Source organism: Tiliqua scincoides, chromosome 8, assembly GCF_035046505.1.
Source record: "Tiliqua scincoides isolate rTilSci1 chromosome 8, rTilSci1.hap2, whole genome shotgun sequence".
Classification (NCBI taxonomy): Eukaryota; Metazoa; Chordata; class Lepidosauria; order Squamata; family Scincidae; genus Tiliqua; species Tiliqua scincoides.
In genome coordinates, this window is record NC_089828.1 from 51,305,873 (window position 1) to 51,330,623 (window position 24,751).

Here is a 24,751-nt window from a genome sequence, read left to right on the forward strand (position 1 = left end):
GTTTAGTACGACAAAATACACAAACATTTTCCAGAGAATGAAGACACTTGCCCCAGAACACAGAAGTTAGTTATTCCGGACTTAATTCTTCCCAATGAAAGGATCACCAGTGATCGGTTTAATCTTGATACCTGGAAGGCACCAATGTTTCATTTTGGGTGGGAGAAGAGAGATCAAGGGGGAGAGTAAAGAATGTGAGCAAACCCTCTCTTGGAATAGAATCTGATGCAACACATATTATTCTCCAAACCATGACACAAGCAGGGACTCAAAAAATAGCTACGCATATTCCTGGTGTCGTGTCGGTGGCTGAAATAAAAATCATGCCAAATTTCTTTCATCACAAAGAATACTTATCGATCCCTGTGTGTTAAAATAAACCAGCTGTGTCAGAAACCATCCTATCCTACCAGAATTCAAGGCAAGCAAGCTGAATCTGGGAGGGAAAAATAAATCCATTGTAGGGTTACCATAAAATAAGAACCCAAGAGATTAGGGTTTTTTGCCACGCAGCAAGATTTGCCACTGTGGGGTTGCAGGCGCTTCCAAGAATCCCATTGCGACACGAACGAGCTACTCTGAGCATCCCTGAAGAAAACAGAGCAGATTGAGACTTACCCTCTGAAGCTGCCTCACTGCTGTACAGAGATAGCAAAAGCACCAGACAATGAAGGCGTCCCATGTTCCTGCTTCCAGATGGGGTGGGAGGATGTGCTGCTGATTTAGATCTCTCAGTACATGAGGGCTGACCTGCTCCTGAGTTTTTATAGCAGGAGTGTAATCCCAGTTACCTTTCCTTGCCAGAAGCAGGAAGATGGCAACTCCTCCCCTTTTTAATTCTTTCAGCTCTAAACTGCAACATTCCATCTCTTTTCAAACTTCCCCATTTCCTTGACACCCCTGAAGTGTCCCGCTGCCACAGAGTCTCCTCTGCTTCTGACTAGTCTGCGGAATGAACTGAATAAATGTCTAGTAACTTATTAGATAAGTAAAACCAATCTAATTGAGGTTTTCTTGTCAATTACAAATCCTCCCCTTGGACTTATTGGCAGAGAAGACAAACTGACATCACGTTCATTCCTTGTCTCTGAAGGATATGACCTTAGTTTCCTCTTCTCCCCCTTGTCCAAGTAGATTTTAAACAGCTACAATAACAAACGGAGAAAAAAGATCTCTTTTGTGAGATTGATTGTGAGCAATTTGTCTTGTGCCAACACAGTGGCATAGCTAAGGGGGTGCAGGGGGAGCAAACTGCACCAGGCAACAAGCTTTAAGGGGGGGGCAACAACCTGAGCTTGACACTTGTGGCCAAAATTGTGAAAACCTTGTTATTTTTGAATAATACCATCATGATATATACCACCCAATGTAGAATTTAATGAAGAATGCAGTGAAACAAACCATGTCAAAATATCTCTATTCTATCAAAAGTTATAGCCAAATCAGAAAATAAAAACACAACTGCATTATGTAATACAAACTGGATTTTCTTAACTCAAAACTGACCAATGAAACTGATTGTTCCGAGATCCCGTTAGGTGTTGTTATGGTACAGCATATAGGGGGAGGTGGCAGAGCAAGTGAGCGGCAAGTTGCTGGTGGGAAAAGGCGGATTTCCCCCCATTTTCACTTTTTAAAAAACCCAGGTGTGACATCACTTCTGGGGCATCATTTTGAGCTTGGCACCAGGCTACATGATCATTAGCTATGCCGCTGTGCAGCCAACAAATTATGGTCCTGTAATTCTTAGTGGACTGTAGATAGTTGCCACCATGATAGTTTTGATTTTTTAACATGACCACCAACTTGCCTGATCAAGCCAGGAGACCACTGTGTCCAAACTCTGTGCCATGAAAGACCTGCAAGTGTACCATGAGAAACACATTAGTTAGATAACTAAAAGCCCCATTTAGCCCGCTTTGCAGAGTATCCTTCCTTTTTGTCTCTGCGTGATGGAGTGTTCTGGCCTTCTGACTCTTCTGGGAGGTGGCTGATTCTGTGACCTGGGTACCTATGGATCATTAAGACTGCAATCCTATCCACACGTTCCTGGGAATAAGCCCCATAAATTATTATGGGACTTACTTCTGAGTAGTCTTACATAGGATTGGGCTCTAAATCATTCTAAATGCAGGGAATTAGCAGACTGCCTGCGCTTGGGGGAGGCTGCCTGCTGTGTCTCTCTGCGCTGTACCGTTCTGGCTTTGTTTTATGCTGGGATGGGTCATTCTGTTTCATCATTGGGTATGATTGGATAATTTGGTTATTCCCAGTACCAAGATGCAGCAACATTATCCTCAGAAGAGTCTGCCTCTTCCATCTCTGTATTCACTACTCTTAGGCTTTCCTCCTTCCATTCAGGGGACACACTCAGAGCAGTGACTCATACAGAAACATGGAGTGGATTACCTCTGAAGGTGTCATTTTTACAGTCAACATACTGGAGGGTCAAACTAGATGAGATGGTGAGTGAAAGGTTCCTGCTTCCTTTTTCTCTTAATGAAACAACAGCCATAAGGGAGGAGACCAGGATCAGGATAAAGGCATTTGGGGAGTGGACATGTAACCTTAATAATAATAATACAGGTATTTCTATACCGCCTTTCTTGGTCCTCAGATTTCTCAGACTTTATTCAAGGCGGTTTACATAGGCAGGCAAATTTAAATCCCTAAAAATTTAGGGATTTTTACAATTTGAAAGAAGATCTCTATCTTTCAAGAAACCACAACATTCAGATGTTTCTTTCTTGATCTGGCTTCACATTCTGGCCTCCATCCTCCCACGTTCAGAGCAGATGGAATAGCTCGGCTTCAGCTTGTCAGCTGCTTCAAGGTTGCACGGTGCCGGTGGCCTCGAACTGGCGACCTTTGGATGTTATCTTCAGGCAAATGGAGGCTCAACCCTCTAGACCAGACCTCCTGCCCTTTCCCCCTTGTGCTATGGTCCTGAGCAAAATGGTCTCTGTTGATCCCAAAGGACTTCCCTCTTGGGGCTTATAACAGTTTAAGTGTGCATATGTGTGTGGGGGAGTGTAACCGTGGTGCAACAGGACAGGATTAAATGCCCCCTCCCTGCACACCACAGGCCTGACCTCCTAAAGCAGAAATGATGCTGTTAAGATCATGGAGCGGCGACTCTGCAAATAAATACTTTTTCAGGCATAGAGGCTGATGAGCATCCAATTCAAGATTAAAAAACAGGTGTGTGCTTGGGGGCTTAGAAAAAAATGGATGTTTTTCCAATAGCTTGTTTTCAGCAGGGGCTGGCCAGGTGCCTCTGGGAACCTCACAAGCAGGGCAGAGAGGTTGTGCACCCCCGTGGCTTGACTTCAGCATCCAGTACTCAAGAGGATCAAATGTCTCCTTAGCAAGAAAGCCAACAGATAGCCGTGGGTGAGTGACTGATTCCAAGACTCACGGCCTCATCCTAATTGGGCTCTACAACAGCAGAACAGTTCTGATGTTGTAAATGGTCATGCGGCGGCATGTGCAGTGCGCAGCCAGGAACCGTTCCAGAACAGCCACATCAAACAGCAGTGGCGTTGGCCGGCTGGCAGCTACCATCAGGAGCACAGGTAAGCCATTGCATTGGGTGGGCAGTGGGAGGAATGGGGCGGGCCTGGAGAGGAATGGGGGAGTGACTGGGTGGGGAGGGGCTGGCAGGAGGCAGAAAAGGGGAGTGAGGGTTGATCCTGGCTGCACTGGCATGTGCCAAAATCCCTGTTCCTCTCCACTGCCCCTCTCCCTTACAGTCCTTGGACTTTCACCAGCAACACGGCTGGCACAGGTCCAAGGAGACCTATTGGGGCAGCGAAGTCTTGCCCTTGAGGAAGCCTCCAGACTGCCACCCTGAAGGAAGTAGTGAGTGCTCTGTTGATGGGGTGGTTAATTGGGATTGGGCTGTCAGTCTTTTCTCCAGTACGTGTGCGTGTGGACACAGTACTAGTGGTAATGGTGTGAGGGGCATAAATGCACCTAGTCTGGGAGCAAGGTGCTTGGAAGACTGCCTTCCACCATTTGAGTCTTAGCTTCTGGGGAGGCCCTCTTGCATATCCCACCACCATCTGAAGTGTGGCTTGTGGGGATGCGCAACAGGGTCTTCTTGGTGGTGGCTCACTCCCTGTGAAACTCCCTCTCTTTCCCCCTTCCTTTCACTCTTTTCAGAGATAGTTGAGAACTTATTTTTTCAATTGATGTTTCCTGATTGTGCCCAATTGCTGGGTGTCATTAATGTCTTCCCTTCACGCATGATGTTTTGTTTGTTGCCTTGATATTTTTATGTCTTAAAATAAATAAATTAAATAGTAGGTCTGCCAGAAAAGGGTAAAAGAACATGTGACAAGCCAAGGACACTGATTCGGAAGGACCCATTGGCAGGGGGAGAGACCTAAATACATCTTTTCCATCCTTAGCAATAGGGCTATTTAAAGCACAGGGGACCCATAGCTCCATATTTGCAGAAAGTCCCAGGCTCCATCCTTGCTTCTCAAGATAGTACTAGGATAGTGATTTTCAGTGTGCCACAAATGGTCCACAGGCGTGTTGTGGGGGTTTGGGGAAGGGTCACTTATTTGTAGGGCCACTGGGGGATACAAGCCCCCCATTGGCAGTGTGGTGTGCCTTGTCAATTTTCACAAGACTGATGGCATACCTTGACAATTTTAGAGCCTTGTCAGTGTGCCCTGAGATGAAAAAGGTTGAAAACAGCTGTGAAACCCTGACGTGCTCCTGCCCATCAGCTAAATGAATGAATAGCCCAGTTAAGGCTCAGGTAGCTACATTTGTCAGGAGAAGCTGAGCAGCAGGTGCCTGTTTTGCATGCTGAAGGTCCAAGGTTTAGCCTAGGAACCCAGACTGTCTGGTTGGGAGAGCCGTTCTGGGCCTGCCAGGGAGACCTCTGGAAGCTTGCTGTTGGGAGTCATGGGGACTAACTGTACGATCTCTCCCACTGGAGTGTGGGAAGGGCCAGGGGCCGACCACACTTCCTCAAGACCAGAAGCCAAAGGCAACTGCCAAAGAGCTATGCCAAAGGCCATCCATTCTTTGGGGCTGAGGGACTCTCAGGTCCAACCACAACAGTCTGTATCCTGCAGAATTTCTGTTTTAAGAGGAGAAAGCAGCTCCATCAAGTGCACTGATTGGCTCTGCCCATCCTCCAGGACCTTACTGAGGGCCTCCAAGAAGGAACTTGCTGCTACCAACACATCAGTGTAGGAACAGTGTAGGAACAAGCTCCAAGAAGGAAGTTGCTGCTACCAACACATCAGTGATTCCCAAATGGTGTGCGGAGAGATAGACATGAATGAGAGCATAAAAGGCTCCCATTGCACAAAAGCGGCTGCCTGCTTACCCCTCTGTCCGTCCCAGTGCTTTGGCCTTGCCTCCTTCTGCCAGCCTTTTATTCCCATGTCACTGCTGCCAGGGAAGATTCAGAGTCTCCCCCCCCCACTGGTGTTGGTGTGTGAACAGGACACATGGTCTACCCTTGCCGCATGAGGTCTTTCCTTTGTGCCTAGAAATGAATGTCATTATTACTCACCTTAATTATTAGCGAGGGAATGTGGTGCCACTCCACCCCTGTGTTGACACTGCTTTTTAGCACTTATGTTTAGAAATTTATCCCATGTAAGCCTCTGAAAATGACTGGGTGAGACTCCCTGATGCATCAATGTCATAAATGAAAGAAAAATGGGTGCCTCTCTATCATCAAGATAGGGGCCTCTCTTTACCTTCCAGGAGGTACACTGTTGATAGTTACGGCTCAGCTACAACATAGTGCTGGGAGCCAAAATGAATTTGGCTTTGTCTGTGAATGAGGGAGCCAATAGTCCAGCAATGGCATCCATCAACTAACTCCCCAGATTAAAGAACCATCACATTTTGGCAGTTTCTGGCAGGGAGGGGAATTTATGTCAGGTGACTCGAGGCCAAGCCGCAAAACACGTGTTTTTGTACACGTGTACACATGACTCGTGTACACTCAAGTCACCTGTGTTGATGACTCCGGCACTGACTCAAGTCTAAGGCCATTGACTCAGAAATGAGTCTCCATATGTGCAAACTCGAGTCTGTGCTGGGTGTGTTTGCTTGCTTACTTTTTTCAGCGCATGAAACCTCTTGTGGGGCCATAATTCAAACCAGGTGAGCAGCAGCAGGAAAGTTCCAGCCAAGAGGCAGGGAAGGGTTAATGTTTTGAGAAGGAAGCCCGGGGGGGGGGGGGCAGGTGGGAGAAGGCTCTCTTGTCCATCTCTGAAGGATGATCTTGGATGAAGGATGTTTTTTCCTCTGGACAAGGGAGAGCAGGAGGAGGACCCCAAGGGGGTTCTTGCCTTAGGATTGGCTGGAGGGGAAAAAAGGAGGCAGGGAAGCTAGGAAGCGGTTCCTTGTGGCTCTAGCCAGTTCCTCATGGCTCCAGTTGTTGTTTCCTGGGAGGGAGAAGCTTTCTCACTGAGTGACAGGCAATGGGACTACTTCTGAGTAGAGCTGCAAAGGACTGTGTTGTACTCTTAACGTAAGCCTTCCAGCTGCTGCCACGCGACCCTTCTCCCACTTGCTGCTTCTGTCCCGCTGTCTGTCCTGCCTCCTCCCACCTTGCTGAGCTTGGATGCCTCCTAGTCCCTTTTGGTTCATGCCCTGGTGTGCTCAACCTTGGCATGCTTGACTCCAAAGACTCTAACTCAAGTCAAAACGACTTGGGAATTTTGAGGGGTGAGTCAGCAAAATAAGCCCATTAAGACTCATGCAGGAGTCAAGTTGCAGGGGGCAGAGACTTGAGACTCAACTCAGGTCTTGTCATGGTGCCAAGTTCCCATCCCTGGTTTCTGGTCAAGCAAAAGCAAGTCATTTTTCAAATCTTCTAGCACAAATTGGGTACGATGAGTTTCTGAAACATGTCTCCCTTTTTACCGCTTGTTTGCTGGCTTCTGGTATAGTAGGAGCCATCTTAGAATTAAGTTTGCTCTGTAGTCATTGTGACACTGCATTTTTTCTGCTGATCCACTGAAGTTCCTTTTTTGGATTCTTTTAGGATTGATCAACATGGGCAAATGCCAGACTGCTTACTTTTATTCTCAGTCCTGACATTGTTATTGACGTCTTTGGAAATCTAGTATGTTTATTCAGTCCTGAGTTGATTTGATCGATAATGTGCCGAGGTATTTGAGACAGAAACCTGGGAATCAGGAAGTTATTAGAAGCCCAAACCACCTGCATGACAAAGTGGGAAGCAATATGGGAGTGTGATGTCCTGCTGGCTTAGAGGACAGCCTGACATCCTGTTTCCAGCCAGATGCCTCCAAGAAGCCCCCACACCAGGTCTGGTTCGTTCCTATGTTCCCATGGATGACATTAAAAGCAAATGCAATAAATTCATGAAGACTATCAATGGCTACTGGTTATGATGGCTTTGTGCTGTCTTCAGTTCAGATGCTTTGTCTGTGTATTTTGGGGGAGTAGTTTTTGCCTTCCTGGCTGCTACTGTAGCTTTGGGGCTTACTCTGTCATTGCTTTTACAGCTCTATACATTTGTAAACAAAGCAATTATTACAAAAGATCCCAGATTTCTTATTATAGCTCTCTAAGAAGACTGTCATGGTCTTTCCAGCATGTTACGGAAGGGGGGAACCCTCACTAGTTTGCTGAGAATTTCTTTTTACTGGTGGGAAACTAAGGCTGTGGGACACTGAATTCCCGTTCTGTGTAGAGATTTGAACCCAGGTCCAGTTCAGTACTCTGAACCATTTTTCCCTGTTATGCTTTCTGAAGTTTGTGACTCAGCACTCTGAATCTCCTCCTCAGTTGCCTTTTCCACTGCCTAGATCCCAAATTAAGTGAATAGCCATCACTCTGACTTTGCAGTGTCCACATAGTTCTTCAAGGGACACGCCTTGAAGCGGGAATTCATGAAAGATTACAAGAGCAGCTTGTTATAAAACTAGTCTTGGCCTTGGATCCAGGATGTCTCTGTCAGTTCAGTTTTGCATAAAGCCCTGGGACAGGAAATAAGATTTGCACTCAGCCTCTCTAGACAAACTCCTACTTGTCCCTTGGGGACGGGACTGAGAATTGAAGCCCCATGGCCAATGGGATGGAAGTTGGATGGAGTGAATAAGTCCATCCCCACCTCTTTATTAGCTTGATGCCCCTCTGTCCTTTCTAAACTATATGCATTCACTACAGGCCATCCCTCTGGGTTCCCAAGTCTGGCATCTCATCCCATCCTATTTAGCTCCCAGTATTCCTTGTTCTGATTTCCAAAATTCTCCATGGACTTGGCTTAGTCTCTCTTTCTGTCCTTTCCAGTTCCAGATGCCTCCCCACTTTGGAGGTTAGGCATAACTATACTAGAGGTGGGGCCTCCTCCTTAGTTGGTGCCCCAATGACAAGAAGAGGAACTCTGCTGGATCAGACCAAGGGTCTACCTAGTCCAGAATCTTCCTTCCCAGAATGACCAAGCTGGTTTCTCCAGCTGATGAGCAGGTCATGAAGGTAGCAGCTCTCCCATGCTGTAGCTTCTCCACACAGGCAGTTAGTGACCTAAATGGAGTGGCCTATATGGAAGTCCCATTTGGTCATCATGTCTAATCATGGTTGATAGACCATTCTCCTCCTGCAGGCATGTGCCCAATCCCCTTTGAAAGCTATCTAAACCAGTGGCCATCATCACACCTAACAGTGGGTTGTGTGACTAACAGCCCAATCCTCTCCTTTCCCCCCTCTTCCTCTTGAGTTTGGGAGAGGAAAACACACACACACACACACACACACACACACACACACACACACAAAGCCTGTCTCTCTTCTGAAAGAAAAGCTGGAAGGAGATCACAAGCGCTGTCCTTGCCTTCAGGACCAATGAAGAAGGCTTTAATCCACCTTAATTAGAAAACATAAAACGGATAATAGAACGATTTTCTTTTTTCTTTTTGCTTTGGTTGTGTAGTATCTGAACATGCTTTAACAGCAGAAATGAATCACATTGGGTCTGCAACATTTACAGCCCCATCCCGACTAAATCCCCAGTGCCAATGGAGTGCACACTGTGTCTTGTGGGGGGGAGTCCAAAGATCTACCCTAGGTAAGGGAACTTTTGTTCCCTGACCTTGGGGCAAGGCTTTTCAGCCCCAGTGAGTCGCCTTGGATCTGCACCAGCTATTTACTGGTGCAAGTTCAAGGAGAGTAAGGTAGAGGGAAGGGGGGCAGGAACAGGGTTAGGGTCTTCGCACTTGCCAGTGTCACCAGGATCCTCGCCACCTCCCTCCCAGAAACTCTCCCGCTCCTCCCCCTTCCCACTACATTCTGCTCTCCTTCTTTCCTGCCACTGGTTCACTTTTGCTGCCAGAGTTAGCCAGCGCTACCTCTGCCAGCACCCTGGCACTTCTGCCATCCAGCCATTTAGGGCAGCGGAACTGTGTTAGTGAGGGCTGGGCTGCCCATCAATCCATTTTTGACAGTGCTTGTTTCTACAGCCTCTTGCTTGGCTAACATCATAGACATGGGCTTTCCACAGGCTTGGATGAGGTAAGGTGAACCTGTTCTTAGTCACCTTGTGCCATAAGTACAGGACAGGCAGGATTTAAATTCATGAAATAGAGTAACACACACACCAGTTGGAAGGAAGGGAGCCTGAAGGTTATGCAAAGCAAGAAGTCAAATCTGTGCCCTTTCGATGCCTACAAGATAAACACAGTGGCCATGCACACTGGCAGTAGAGGCTGCAAACACCATCTTCCTTATTTGCTGTGCTGATCTAACTTCCACAATGGGAGAGAGAACTTTGGTCTGCATCGAGTCACAGTCGGACTTGCTGATTCATGCTGTTGAGGAAGTGAACTTCCGTTCACGACAGCTTCTGCTACAATCATCTGCTTGTGTGCAAACCAACCTTGGGCGCCATGTTTTGTTCCCCGGGGAAAGGCGGTGTATAAATCTGCTAATAAAAAAATAAATAAATTGCCATCAGATTTTTTTTTTTTTTAAATCTTGGTACGGTTGCTTTACTTGGTCTCACTAAACAGAGGCCACTGAGAAATGGATTCATTCTTTAAAATGTGCTTTAAATATTAGGGCTACACCCAAACAGATGTGCAGAGTACCCCCTACCCAAACTCAAAGCCTGCTGTTGGCTTAAGGGCCAAGTAGGGAGTCAAAGGCTGCAATCCTAATCACACTTATCCAGGAGTAAGCCCCCTTGAGTATCATGGGATCTACTTCCTAGTAGACCTGCCTGAGATTGGGCTTGAAGTGAGACATGAGTGGCCTACAGTTGTCAGGTCAGCCTGAGTTATTTTCCTTGCACAGCCATTGAGTAACAGTTACAGTCAGAAGTAGGTAGAAAGTGTCTGCGTGGGGGGGGGGATGCTACATTCAGCTACTGAAATCTCAGAATTAACACCCCAACCTGCTTTCTCACATGGAACTCCTTGCCAAGAGGAGCTCTGCTGGATCAGACCAGGGGTCTCCTTGTGGCAAGGAGTTCCACAGATTAACTCCATGCTGGGGGAAAAATATATATATATTTTTCTTTTGGTCTGTTCTAACTCTCCCAACACTCAGTTTTAGTGGCTGTCTCCCGTTCTGGTGTTGTGTGAGAGGGAAAAGAACATTCCCCCATCCACTCTCTCCATCCCCTGCATGATTTCCTATGTCTCAATCTTGCATGTGCAAGTCACTTTGCACATGCTCAAGTGAACTCTTTCCTTCATATCTAATTCCAGAAAGCAAGGGTGGAGGGCAATTCCAATCATGGATGGATGTCCTCTTGTGGGACGTAACCAGTGGGGGCCTTGGCAGCTGCACAATGTGTGCCGTGAGTGGTTCACAGGTGTGCCCCAGGAATTTGGGAGAAGGTCATTTATCAGTAGGGCCAATGGGGGATGTGAGTCCCTCACGGGCACTTGTCAATTGTCAAAAACCTGATAGTGTGCCTTGACAATTTTAGTGGCTTGTCAGTGTGCTGTGAGTTGTGCTAACAAAGGGCAGGTGGGGAAAGGGCTAAGCAGTCCTTCCTCTTCTCCTGATTTCAGTGGCTCTTTTGTTCTTGTCAGGCAGAAAAAATCATGGAGTGAACCCCCTGGTGTGGTTGGCCCTGAGTAGGACAGAAATGTCAGGTTGCTGCTCTGGTGGGCCTGTGTTCTAAAACTCCAAAGGCCAGGCAGAAATAAAAAACTGTGGGGCTTACACAGTTTGATTTGCAAGCCTTTGGTTCTCCATTGCTTATCTTTCCACCTCCTTCAAAACACTGGCAAATGTTGTTACCAGCAATGAACTGGATATACTTTCCTCATCATTTTATTGTGCCGTATTGCCACGGATGTTGCCTAATTCTTCTCCATATCTGTCTCCATCTCTCTGAATTGGCTGCAATACATCCATCCCAGACTGTAAAACTTTTGTTTGCATTCAAGAAGTGATGACCTGCGATAAGGACTCCAGCTGCTTATCTGTTCCCAGAACAGGAGGACATAACCATCAGGACCCTTGCGCACGCACGCAATGCTTATGGTGCTGTGCGCACTGCTGGGAATATATAATGTGGTTTGGGATGCAGCTTCAGCTTCCTGAGTATCTGTTTTCAGTTTAATGTACACACAAACACCCCAAGTTTCTAGACCAGGGGTGCCCAAACCCCGGCCCTGGGGCCACATGCAGCCCTCGGGGCCTCTCAATGTAGCCCTCAGGGAGCCCCCAGTCTCCAATGAGCCTCTGGCCCTCTGGAGATTTGTTGGAGCTCACACTGGCCCGACATAACTACTCTTTCAGCGTAAGGGTGACTGTTTGACCTCTTGCGTTAGCTGTGGAATGAGGGCTCCCTCCACTGCTTGCTGTTTCACGTCTGTGATGCAGTAGCCGAAGCAAAGGAAAGGCCAGCCTTGCTTTGTGCAAGGTCTTTTATAGGCATTGAGCTATTGCAAGACCATCATGCATTCATATAAGTTCATCTTCAATATATTTATTTATGTAAACTTATGTAAATTTAAATTTTAAATGTAAATTAATTCTTTTTTCCCCGGCCCCCGACACAGTGTCAGAGAGACGATGTGGCCCTCCTGCCAAAAACTTTGGACACCCCTGTTCTAGACCTTATGAGGGTTTATGAAGCTCTTTACGGTTCAGGTCTGGGGTATTTGAGGAACCACCTCCTTCCCTACAATCCTGCCTGTGCTCTTAGATCATCTGGGGGAGGCCCTTTTGACTATGCCGCCACTAAGAGATGTGAGAGGGGCAGCGGCCAGGAAGAGGGCGTTCTCAGTGGTGGCCCCCGAACTGTGGAATACCCTCCCCTTAGAACTGAGAACTGCTCCCTCGTTGCTAACGTTTCGGAGTGGACTGAAGACCTTTTTATTTCAAAAAGCTTTTAATTGTTGACAGGTTGGCTGGCATTCTTGCTCCTTGCTTTTTATATGAAAATCCACGGGGTTTGTTTGTTTTTAGATTTTTTTAATTATTGTAAATTGTTTTTAATGATTGTTTTTAATGTTGTATTTTTAAAGTGTTTGTAAGCCGCCTTGTGTGCCCGTTGGAAAAAAAGGCGAGGTATAAATTAATAAAATAATAATAATAATAATAATAATGGTGAAATGTAACCTCAGAAGCAAGAGGTCCCAATCCTATTGACTACCACAAGATTGCATCGTTACCCTACTGATTACAGGAACTGCAGATGGGGAGTTCTCATAACTCATAACTCTCTACCTGATGGACCAGATTGGTGGTGAATATTGGAGTTACAAGCATAATGTTTTGGATATAAACTTTTAACACAGTTCATGTGTGCTTTGTTGTTATTGTTAGCTACTTTGTGCTATGAGTACAGGAAAGGCCTGGGTTTATTCATGAAACAGAACAGTAGAATCTCCCTGAATCCAAGCAGTCTTGGAGGAGTTCTCACCTGGGCTGCTGAGAGCACTGCCCCCTTTGCCAACTGCTACCTGGTGAAAGGTGACCAAGATGCACCTAGTGGAATTTTCCCATGGAGCTATCAGCATGTCCACAACGGTCGCTGTATAACCCCACTGACTCAGTGTTTGTTTTAGAACACCGTGACCTCTCAGTCTGGGCTGGAATTCTAGGAGAGTTATTCTGATTGCCCCGAACTCCCAGTCCCACCAGTTGATACTATGAACTCGTTCCTCCTCCATCCCTTTGCCGTGTACCATCAGCAGTCCACAGAACATGGATAGTATCCAGAGTGGTGTCTTTCATGCAGACCAACATCTTGGATAGTTTGTTAAGGCCTTAGTGGAGTTTGGAATTTTTAACTGAAACTCTTTGGCACATAGGATTGAGACTCGGGGGGGGGGGGGGGAATGGATTTAAATGACTCATCCCCTTCCTTAGACAGAATTGCTTCTGAACCAAAGAGGTGACTGGACCATCCACTAAGGGAACCTTTAACTTATTCGTTACAGTCTGGGCTAGAGAGGAAGACCTTTTTTTGCAGTGCCTGTCAACACTTGAGCACCCAAGGACATTGGTCATACAGAGATAATATGTTGGGAAACACACAGGTCCTTATCTGTGACCACTGGAAACATCTCTTTGTCTTATCTACTGACAGCATGGGGGTGCCAGCTTTGGCACCCACATTCTGATTGTGGTTACTTTATTCTTGGGTTCTGGCCCTGCACTCTTCCTCACTGGGCTGCCATTCTCCTCAAGCGGCTGCTCCCAGCTGTTCATCCTTTAGCAGTGAGATGGGGATCGTGCACTCCCCATCTTTCACTTGGGGGCAATAGCTCCCAAGCAGGATCTCCCTCAGCTATCTGGCTGGGCCTCTCTGGCCTTATGCCAGTTCCAACCTGAGCCTGTGACATACGGCTTCCAGTTTTCATTGGTCTTATGCCAGTCCCACTGTCTGAGACGGTGGCTGATTGGCTGGGAGAGGAAGGAGGAATAGCAGCAATGAGACCTTGCTGCATGCTCTTGCTGCATGCTGTGTGCATGATCTTCTTTAGATCTGCCCCCACCACAACCTGCTTGGTGGCTTGGAACCACATCTCCTTCTCTGGGGTCACCATGAGCTCCTCCGACACTGAGTCTGCTGTGTAATAAGCTCAGCTCCTAAGAACATAAGAACAGCCCCACTGGATCAGGCCATAGGCCCATCTAGTCCAGCTTCCTGTATCTCACAGGCCCACCAAATGCCCCAGGGAGCACACCAGATAACAAAAGACCTCATCCTGGTGCCCTCCCTTGCATCTGGCATTCTGACATAACCCATTTCTAAAATCAGGAGGTTGCGCATACACATCATGGCTTGTACCCCGTAATGGATTTTTCCTCCAGAAACTTGTCCAATCCCCTTTTAAAGGCGTCCAGGTCAGATGCCGTCACCACATCCTGTGGCAAGGAGTTCCACAGAACAACCACACGCTGAGTAAAGAAATATTTTCTCTTGTCTGTTCTAACTCTCCCAACACTCAATTTTAGTGGATGTCCCCTGGTTCTGGTGTTATGTGAGAGTGTAAAGAGTATCTCCCTATCCACTCTGTCCATCCCCTGCATAATTTTGTATGTCTCAATCATGTCCCCCCTCGGGCATCTCTTTTCTAGGCTGAAGAAGCACAAACGCCATAGCCTTTCCTCGTAAGGAAGGTGCCCCAGCCCTGTAATCATCTTAGTCGCTTTCTTTTGCACCTTTTCCATTTCCACTATGTCTTTTTTGAGATGCGGCGACCAGAACTGGACACAATACTCCAGGTGTAGCCTTACCATCGATTTGTACAATGGCATTATAATATTAGCCGTTTTGTTCTCAACACCTTTCCTAATGATCCCAAGCATAGAATTGGCCTTCTTCATTGCCGCTGCACATTGGGTCGACACTTTCATCGACCTGTCCACCACCACCCCAAGATCTCCTCCCACACTGGTTCCATCAGGGCTATGGTTTTTATTCCAACATGCTTCAAAATTCCCACTGAGTTGCCTTAAATGGACTACATCCAGTTAAAAGGAACCCCACCCAAATACATCAACTTCCGTTGGTATAAGTGACATCTGAGTGATGTACTATGGCTGAAGCTATTCCTAGAGATTCCCCTCTCCCAGCATGATGCTGTGTCATTTTGCCAGGAAGACCCTGTTAAAATCTTCAGGACTGCTTTCAGGAGTCTCCTGGAGATTGATGCTGGTTCCTGGAGATTCCAGGCCAGTCTTGGAAGGCTGGTGTGATCTACATCTCTAGCTAGGTCTCTGCTGTATTTGGCCTGTTTGAAAGATTTCCAGATGTTCCTCATACCAGTTGTAAACTCCGTTTCATTCAGGTATACACAATTCTTTTGTTGCAGATGGGTGTGACATTCACAGTTCAGCTTGGAATTCTGTCTTTCCTATCATAATGGGTAATTGGTGCCATCAAATCTGTCAGGGCGGCTAATCCGTTTGCCACCAATGCGAAGCAAGTCAGCCATACGTATGTCAGAGGAACTGCTGTGTCCCCAGGAGGGAATATAAGAGGCACACAGCCCATCAGGTTGCAAAAACGGTGCCTTTGACCCATAGGGAGAGACTGTGGCTCAGTGGTAGATAGTATGCAGGGGATTCCAGGCATTTCCAGGTTGGGATGGGGAAAGACCCCTGCCTGATACCTGGGAGAGCCAGTGAAGAAAATGCTGAGCCGGATGGACTAATAACCTGACTCAGTATAATGTATTTGTTCTCCTTTAAACAATTTGTATCCTGCTTTCTCAGGGGGCTAATTGCATGATCACAATACAAAAACCAAAGTAAAATTTTAAAAAATACCTTTAAAAACACAAAAGGATTGCATCAACAATGCAAAGAGAGAAGATAGAGCCAGTGGCATTTCTAGGAGGGCACCAGGTGATATGCATGGTGTTTGTGTGTGTGTGTGTGTGTGTGTGTGTGTGTGTGTGTGTGTGTGTGTGTGATACCACTACTTGCCAGAATTTTTAAAATCTTGATATTTTCAAATAATGCCATCATGTTATATATCAGTTGCTGTGTAATTTCATGCAGAATGCGATGAAACAAATCCCATTGATATATCTCTATTCCAGGCATTTTCAACCACTGTGCCATGGCGCACTGGTGTGCCGTGAGTCGTTCACAGGTGTGCCACAGGAATTGGGGAGAAGGTCATTTATTAGTAGGCCCAATGGGGGATGTGAGTCCCTCACTGGCAGTATGGTGTGCCTTGTCAAAAACCTGGTGGTGTGCCTTGACAATTTTAGTGGCTTGTCAGTGTGCCGTGAGATGAAAAAGGTTGAAAATCTCTGCTCTATTCTACCAAAAGTTATAGCCAAAAAACCAGCAAGGGTGCGACAATAGTACATCACCTTGCGCACTGCCAGGGGACGTTGCCCTACCCATCACATGGGAGGAGGTCCATCGTAGGAGTGATGCACTGGCAACCCCAGGAGATGCAAATCCTAGTGACTCCATTGGTTAGAGCACCAACACAACCCAACAAAATCAGGGAAGGCTTGACGAAACAACCCAGCTGTTAGGGAAGGTGTGCAGTTGAAATTTGGCACAGGGCAGCTTCCTAGACCTCTTTATGTGTAGCCCTGATATGATGGGGCAGGTTTTGATTCTGTGCTTCCCTCCATGTTGTTCCAGAGAATAGATAACCTCCATTTGCTTCTTTTCCCCCCAAACTGCCTCCATCAGCAGCCATTCCACCTGGCTGCGTCCAAGGAAGCCACAAGGGAGCTGAAACATACCGCTCAATGCAGCATCTATATTAAACACTGAATGAAGGGAAGAAGGCTTATGCTCACAGTCAGAACACCATTTTATAAATGGTGTTATAAATCCCATCTTGCCCTGGACATAAGCATTTTCAAAGAGTGGAGGAATACAAAAATAGACTGCAGTTAGAGAGGGCTCAAGATCTACAGGCCCTTGATGAACTGGCAAATGCTGCTGGCGCCACTGTGTGGCTGAGTGGCAAGAGAGCACCATGTCACCTGCCCCTCTCCACCTCACTCAGATCTGCAAAGGAGGAAGCCAGAGCAGAAGAAAAAGTGGAAGAGAGTCAGAGAGAGAAACGGGCTCAGCATCTCCCCATCTCAATCCTCTCTCTGTTTCTGCTCTGTTCCCCCTCCTCGTTTTTCAGACTTGAGCAAGGAGGCTATGGGCAGGTGGGGCTGGCTGGCTGGCACTCTCACACAGCCATGGCAGGTGGAGGTAGCAGGCCAGTAGGATAGGTGCTGTCATGCCGGCCCTGAAAAGCTTTGTCTCTTTATGAGGTTGCTCCTCGCTGTAAGCAACGTAAGAAGTCATGTCTGCAAACACTCTACTTCAGGGGTCGGCTGCCTAGGGCCCATAGCCTGGATCCGGCCTTCCACCCCAATTCATCCAGTCCACATGGAGGTGAAGCCTCATGCCCAATTTGCCACGTGCCCAACAGGGAATGGTAGAGCCACCTGCCCAGGCTCATGGAGTCCCTACTATTTCCTGTCTGGCGTGTAGCAAACTGGGCAGAAGGCTTTGATTCCCAAGCCAAGCCCTGCACAGCCACTTCCAGCAGCTCAGCAACCTGTTAGTTCAGTGATAACATGATGATGTCATCACCAACCAACTGGCCCCTTTGCCCAGGAAGGTTGAGGATCCTGCTGTCTACTTTCTTAGAAAGCCGAGGCTTTCTTGCATTTAGGCAGTGGCATCGCTAGGGAAGTGCGCGGGGGAGGTGCGGGCCGCACCGGGTGACACGCCAAGGGGGTGATGCACCCTGGGGGGATGACGTGCTAAAATCGCGGCTTTAAGAGCTACCCCATCATGCCCTACACCGTTGGATGTGGAATGTCCAGCAGAATGCAATGCAAGAAACCAGAGGGAAATTGCTCCTTTCATTCAAAAGTTATAGCCAAAAAACCAGAAAGAAAAAATGAATGGATCCCTATGGAAAGTGAAAGTGAGCCATATCGTGCGTTTACTCACAAGTAGGCGAACTTGCCTTAGTCAGAAAGAGCAGGCTGAGAAGACTCCAAGGAAGTCAGAATGGTCCCTCCCTCCCTGCTGCGAGTGTATTGAGCCCTATGGAAAGTGAAGCAGCCTCAGGGTCGCGTTTACTCACGAGTAGGAAGATGTGCCTTGGCTGGTTGTCAAGCCAGGCAAAGGGGAATATGAGGACACCAGAATGGTCCCGATCCAATGGAACTGGAGCGCAACAAATGCTCCAGAAGGCAGCCTCCCCCCCCCCCCACTAAGAAGGACAAAAAAAAGAGGCTTGAACTGGTAAGGGGAACATTTTCTATTTGCAAAGCCAGGTGGGTCTTTGTATTGATATGCCTGAAATAGAAGAACTTTAAACTGGGCACTGGGAGGGCTGGAAATCTCACTGATTCTTTTTCGGGGGTTGTTACTGCAGGCAGACTACAGAGTAAGCTCCATTGATCACTATGGGACTTTCTTCAGAGTAAACATGGCTAGGATTGGGCTCACAAGCTGCAATCCTACCCACACTTTCCTGAGAGTAAGCCCCATTGACCACAATAGGACTTACTTCAGAGTAGATTCACTTGGTGGAACAGGACTGGCTCCCCCTTATTTAATTATTTATAATTATTTATTTTAATTTGCTTGATGATGTCACTTCTGGCCATGACATCACTTCCAATGGGTCCTGGACAGATTGTCATTCTAAAAAGTGGGTCCCAGTGCTAAAAGTTTGAGAACTGCTGCAATAAGGTGTTAGTAAGTTGACACAGGGGTGTGTGTGTGTGAGACTCTACAAGTTTTCAAAATCACTAAAATCAGAGTTTGGAGGAATAAGACCATCATGTTATATATCAATCAATGCGTAATTTCATGCAGAATGCAATGAAACAAACCACATTGAAATATCTGTGTTCTAACAAAAGGTACAGCCAAAAATCCAGTGGGGGCGGGGTGATGGTACATCACCATGCCCACTACCTGGGGCGTTGCCCCACCCACTACATGGGTGATGCGCAGGCCTCCCGCACCAGGTGACGCGAATCCTAGTGACGCCACTGCATTTAGGTGTTTGCTGCCTTGCATTAACTTCTGCTGCCTCCAACGTATCTTTGCCCCTCCCCAAAACTTTGGCACTCTGGACCTTCTTCTTGGAAGTCAGTGTGTCTTTCCCTGGCCCCCCCACAAATCAATTTGACTGTCTTCCAAAGCCAGGTGACATTAGGAAGTAGTAAAAAATGCTTTCTTTGGCAACACTGCCCTCTAATGCTCACAGATTTTATAAACATTTTTTCAAATGAGCACTTCCCCCCCTTGTCCACACACACACACACACACAGGTCAAGGAGAATGCAACAAAACTGAAGCTCAGGCTTAGAGCATTTGGATCACTTCGGACAGAACAGGTTCAAATGTTTGCGAGAAAGGGCTGAAGCAATGAGGTTGTCATTTAGGTTGCAGGCCAAAGTCAGTGTTATAAGGCTGCGGCACAGGGAGGGGGTGTCAGTTCAGGGTGACCAGATGTCATAACCTCGAAAGAGAACAAGGCACCCCCAAAATGTAGGACATCCAAGAAAAATGGAAGACATGACAAAATAAAAGCTAAAAACGCTCCTATCTTTCTTTCATATGGATAATTTAAACTCTATATTACTTATTATTAAATTTAAAACTATATTATATATAATTTATTAATTACTAGAAGGCTATGCACTGCCTGCAGGGGCCCACTTGCAAGGAAAAGGAGGACATTTAAGTTATTTTCCAGGACCTGAGACTTAAAAAGAGGACATGTCCTGGAAAAAGAGAATGTCTGGTCACCATGTGCCAATTCCACACCCCTCCCAGGCTGCTATTTTCTTCTCCATCATCCTTGCCTGTCCAAAGTTCTTCTGCTCCCTCAAATGTCTCCTCTCTTGCTGCCAATCTTAACAGCCTCCCAAAACACTTTTGAGATGCTTCCTGGCTTTCTTCTTCCAAATACCTTCTTAAAACCCTGTTGTTGGCAACCTTCAGTCTCGAAAGACTATGGTATCGCGCTCTGAATGGTGGTTCTGGAACAGCGTCTAGTGTGGCTGAAAAGGCCGATTCAGGAGTGACAATCCCTTCCACACCGGGAGCAAGTGCAGTCTGTCCCTGGTCTGTCTCCCTGGCTATGGGCCTTCCTTCTTTGCCTCTTTGCCTCAGACTGTTGACGAAGTGTCCCTTCAAACTGGGAAAGGCCATGCTGCACAGCCTGCCTCCAAGCGGGCCGCTCAGAGGCCAGGTTTCCCACCTGTTGAGGTCCACTCCTAAGGCCTTCAGATCCCTCTTGCAGATGTCAAAAACCCACAATTAATTGTGGGTTTTAAGATGTCTTAAAACCCACAGTTCCATAAAGGTACAATCCCCTTTTCCCCATCCTCTACCATGAGTTAGGCTGGCAAAAGTCACTTGTGCTGACTGAAAGGTGTTGCAAACGTGTGGTAAGGCTCATTTGTGTTGACTCAGGGGCCAGGGAGGTCAGTGCAAGGAACTGGGCTGGCCTCCCTGCACCAAATCCAGGCCTGGCGGGGTAATTTTGTGTAGGCAAGTCTTGGCGGTTGAAAGGGTCTGGAGGGGTGTGGGAAGAGTGGGGAAGAGGTATTTCGGAGCAGGGGGAGGGCTGACAGCAGGCATTCCTGGGGGCAGGCAGGTGGGGAGTGGAAGGTGGGTCTGGAGGTTATGCCGGATCCTGACCCCATTCCCAAGTGGTACGGAGCAGTGTCTGGTTGCTCTGGTCTACTTGAATTTGCGCCACTTCCTGATGTGGCTCAGATCCTAGTAGAGCCATTGGGGCCAGTGCAATGCAACACAGGGTAAGGGGAGAGTTTTCCCCTTGACTTGGGTTGCGCCGATTCTGGCCTAAACTTGTGCTGGATGCCTGCCGGCCTGTCTGCTCCAGCACAAGTTAGGATTGTGCCCTTAGTCTATTACAACAAAACAGCAAGAAGTCTTATTACAGCACCTTAAAAGTCTAACAAATTTACTGTCAGACATTCTTGTGGACTATAGCCCATGGTAGGGACTCAGATCACAGAAGCTTCTGCCACAATGAATCTGTTTAATCTTTCAAGGAACCTCAGTCCTTTTAACATTCAGTACCGTAATCCCATGGAAACGCTAGTCTTGAGCTCTGTGTTTGTTTTGTATTTGCCAGCTCTTCCCTCAATGGGTTTCATATTTGACCATCAATTAACTTCATTCCGGCGTGGGTGGCCCCCAAAATGAGTTTGCTGATAGAGATCACACCAGGTAGATTAGCAGTGTACAAAATATACTTGCAACTTAGGCTCCTCCTAGCAACCTCAGCGTAGGAGGCCTGCTGTCTCCTTGAACTGACAACCAAAATGGTTGGGTGCCCAGAGTGTTAATGTTTAACCCAGAATGAAGAAATTAATACAGCAGTAGGAATGGGTGATAACTGAAACAGGGAAGGTCACTCAACCTGTTATCCAGCTCAGTTCTGCAGGATATGGAGATAAGGAGAACCATCATTTTAAGTCGATCAAAATCTATGTGAACCTTTGTCAATCATCATGCTCAGATCCCACAGTTGTCTCAACGGCACTGTTATGTTTTGCGACATGCGTCTGGTGATCTCTCTGGGGGTTCCTCAGCTGATCATCGCCTTCGTCTCCGTGGTCTTCAATGTTGCTGTCATCCTTACCATCATATATTCAAAAGAGCTGCACAAGCCTATCTTTGTTCTTTTCTGCAACCTGGCCATCTCCGATCTTCTCTGCAGCTCCTCTGGCTTCTGGATCGCTGTGTTGTTTGTCAACGAACCGGAAAGTACCGTTGATGGATCCAGGGCCCTCCTGGTGGCCTATACATTCTATGCCATCTCGGTTCTGGCCACCATCTACAACTTGGTCACCATTGGGGTGGAGCGCTACTTGGCGGTGGCCCAAAGCCTGAAGATGAGGTGTCGGGTGACCAGAAACCAGACTTTAGCTGTTGCGTTGGTTATTTGGGTGCTTGCTGCCATCTTGGGTTTCATGCCCCTGATGGGATGGAATTGCCTGGGTAAGAAGTGGACCTCTGCCCTTTACAGCCCTCTTTGCATTGATTATCTCATCTTCATCACTGCCCCTCACAGTGTTGTGGCCTTCATCCTGCCTTTCTTCACCTACCTCAGCATCATTAGGTTTTTGAGAAAACAGAAGATGACAATGGGAGCCTTGGGGCAATCTCTTACTACCTATAGATTGGCTGAAATTCAGGTTGTTAGGACAGGCATCTTCATTTGGCTCTTAGCTCTCATCTCTTACGCACCCTTCTTTGTGGGGGTTATCTTCGATGCAGTCACTTGCCAGAACCCCAGAAAACTAACCCCAAGCGTCTATGTATTCCGAAACCTGACAGCCATTTTGGTCACCATGAACTCTCTGGGGAACCCCATCGTGTACACTCTGAAAATGAAAAAGTTGGGAGACAGGCTCAAGGTTTTGAAGTGCTCCTCCAACAATCGCATTGAGCCATTGGGGATATGTAACCTTGCTTGATATGGTACAAACTGGATCCATTCTGGTGAGCTCTCCATCGGGGCTCTTGGAATTCCCACCTTGGCATGACTGGAATCTCTTTCTGGGGATCTATGTGGACAATGTGTTGCAGGGAACTGGATTCAACGGTGTTGCTCAGCTTCAACATCAGGATGGGTGGACAGTTCCCCAGCTCGTTAGGAACGGGAAAATTAATTTTTGCCCTCTGATTGGCAACTAGACTTTGTGACAAAAAAAATGGTAGGATTCAGGGAAAAGATTCTTCAAGGCAAAAAATAAAGAGCACTTCTTGTGAAATAAGTGAGACTTTAAATTGTAGACACTCAATCAGTGGTTTAAATGATGTCCAGGCTCAACTGTGCTAATGGTTTCCCCATGTACCAGTCTGGTTCAGTGAATGTTTACTCAGTCATGAGTCCTACTGATTTCAGTGTGACTTACTCCCAAGTAAGCTGTGGGGGCTCTCTCCACCTTGGCTCCTTCCCATGGTGGGAGCTTCATGTCAAAAGGGGGACTGGAATTACATGCCCTCTGGCACTCGGTTACATTCAATGACGGAGGAGGTAGGTGGGCTGCTGTAGGGTGATTTATTATGGGCTCAATGTACATGGCGCAAAGTGACGACACAAGGGAAGGTGGAGAGTCTTAAGTCTCATCCCTGCCGGACACCAATCCCTGCTTGGTCTTGGGACGGTTTGCCACTTGAGTCACTGTGAGTAGGTAGTGATCTGTGGTCCTGTGGGTGTTGGTACTGGGACAATGGCCCAGGGCTTCCTTGCTTCCACTGGACTGCTCTGGCATCTTCTTCCCTTTGCTGACACCCCCAGTTCCCCTTTTGTTTGCTCTTCCGCTCCAACCTTCACCCCTCTGTTGCTCCTTGCCCCGGTGTATCGACACCTTCTCTCTCATCTCCTTTGCTCCGTCTCTGTGTCTCCAGCTTCCTCACCCTTCCATCACCTCCTTCTCCCTCTTCTTCTCTCCTTTCCCCTCCTTTGAAGCCTCCTGCCCTGCTGCCTTCATCCCAATTGGCCAGCTGCACCACCATCCTTATGAGACATCTGGACTTTGCTTTTTAATATACTTCCACTCGAATAGCTTAGTGCAGTAATTCACAAGTTGTGGGCCAGTACACCCTAGTGTGAAATAAATCCTGGTAGTTGTCATCAAAAGTAAGGAAGTTGAAAGTTGAACGATTCCATCACCTGGGCTGCAGCCCCAGTTTGACTCTCTGGTTCAGTCCTGGCCCATACATGAACTTTCAAAAGTGGTTTACCAGCCAGCTCAGACACTTTGAACCAGTTTAGAAATACATTTAACATAGCGTAATAGCAAAAAAACTCTTGCTTGTAAGGCATAACTCTATAGAATGAGACACCTATCTGAATGGAGAAAAAGTATGCTTTTTTAAAAAAATCACTTATTTTTGAATTTTCTAAAAGGGTTTTACAAATGAAACAGAATTTTTTTTAACACCCAGCAAAATAAACATGATTTATACCATTGCAAACTGAATGCCTGATTACTGGAACTCTTCTTGAGTTTAGAGGTTCAGTTCAGTTTCAAGGCAACCAAAAGACCAGATGTTTGTGATCAGCTCTGAAAATCCCTCTCTGAACTAGTTTTGGGGTTTCAGTTTGGTTTGACTGCAGACGATCAGTCAATCAATGGCTTGTATGAGACCAACCTATCCACCTGGAGAAGGCGCTGCTTATAATGTCTCTGGTTGACTCTCTGTTCTAGCTTTGCCCTCTTCTGTGTGTGGCAGGTAATCCTGACATATCTTTGCAGAGGACTGGATTAGATCATTCAGTCAATCCCAAGGCAAAGACACAGCAAAATGACTTGTGCTCAGAAGAGGCTGCCCACTAAAGGCTGTATGAGTTGTTGTTCTGAACTGCTTTTCATCCAGTCAGGAGGCCCTCCCAGATCAGTGACTCTTACAGGGAACTGAGCTCCTTGGTAGATGAGAAGCTCTTGCCCTTAACACAGCCCTACAGAGGCACTCCTAAATACTGACTCGACTGCAGGTGTTTCCTATAAATGAAACTGCCCTCTTTATTAATTTAAATTGCATGCCCTCCATCCACGCAAGGGACTCTCAACTTAAAACAGCAACACCAGGGAGAAAGAGGGATAGAGTAGGAACAGGGGACATCCACTAAAATTGAGTGTCAGGAGTGCCAGTGTGTAATTAGTCTGTGGAACGCCTTTCCACGGGATGTGGTGATGGCATCTGGCCTAGATGCCTTTAAAAGGGGACTGGACAGGTTTCTAGAAGAAAAGTCCATCACATATCACAAGATGTGATGGGTTTGTGTAAC

At 47.0% G+C, this 24,751-nt stretch overlaps 2 protein-coding genes across 2 annotated transcripts in view; one reads left to right on the forward strand and one right to left on the reverse strand.

The window, feature by feature from the left end:
- CA4 (carbonic anhydrase 4) overlaps positions 1 to 1,009 on the reverse strand; it is a 34,947-nt gene extending 33,938 nt beyond the window's left edge. Inside the window, exon 1 of the mRNA XM_066635899.1 lies at positions 619 to 1,009. Within this exon, the coding sequence (XP_066491996.1) occupies positions 619 to 682 (64 nt within the window). The 5' untranslated portion in view covers positions 683 to 1,009. The remainder of the gene's footprint in view (positions 1 to 618) is intronic.
- A 20,500-nt stretch (positions 1,010 to 21,509) lies between these two features.
- On the forward strand, positions 21,510 to 22,430 carry LOC136659333 (lysophosphatidic acid receptor 1-A-like). Its single transcript, XM_066636470.1, has one exon. The coding sequence runs from the start codon at positions 21,510 to 21,512 to the stop codon at positions 22,428 to 22,430; it is 921 nt and encodes a 306-aa protein (XP_066492567.1).
- The last annotated feature ends 2,321 nt before the right edge of the window (positions 22,431 to 24,751 follow it).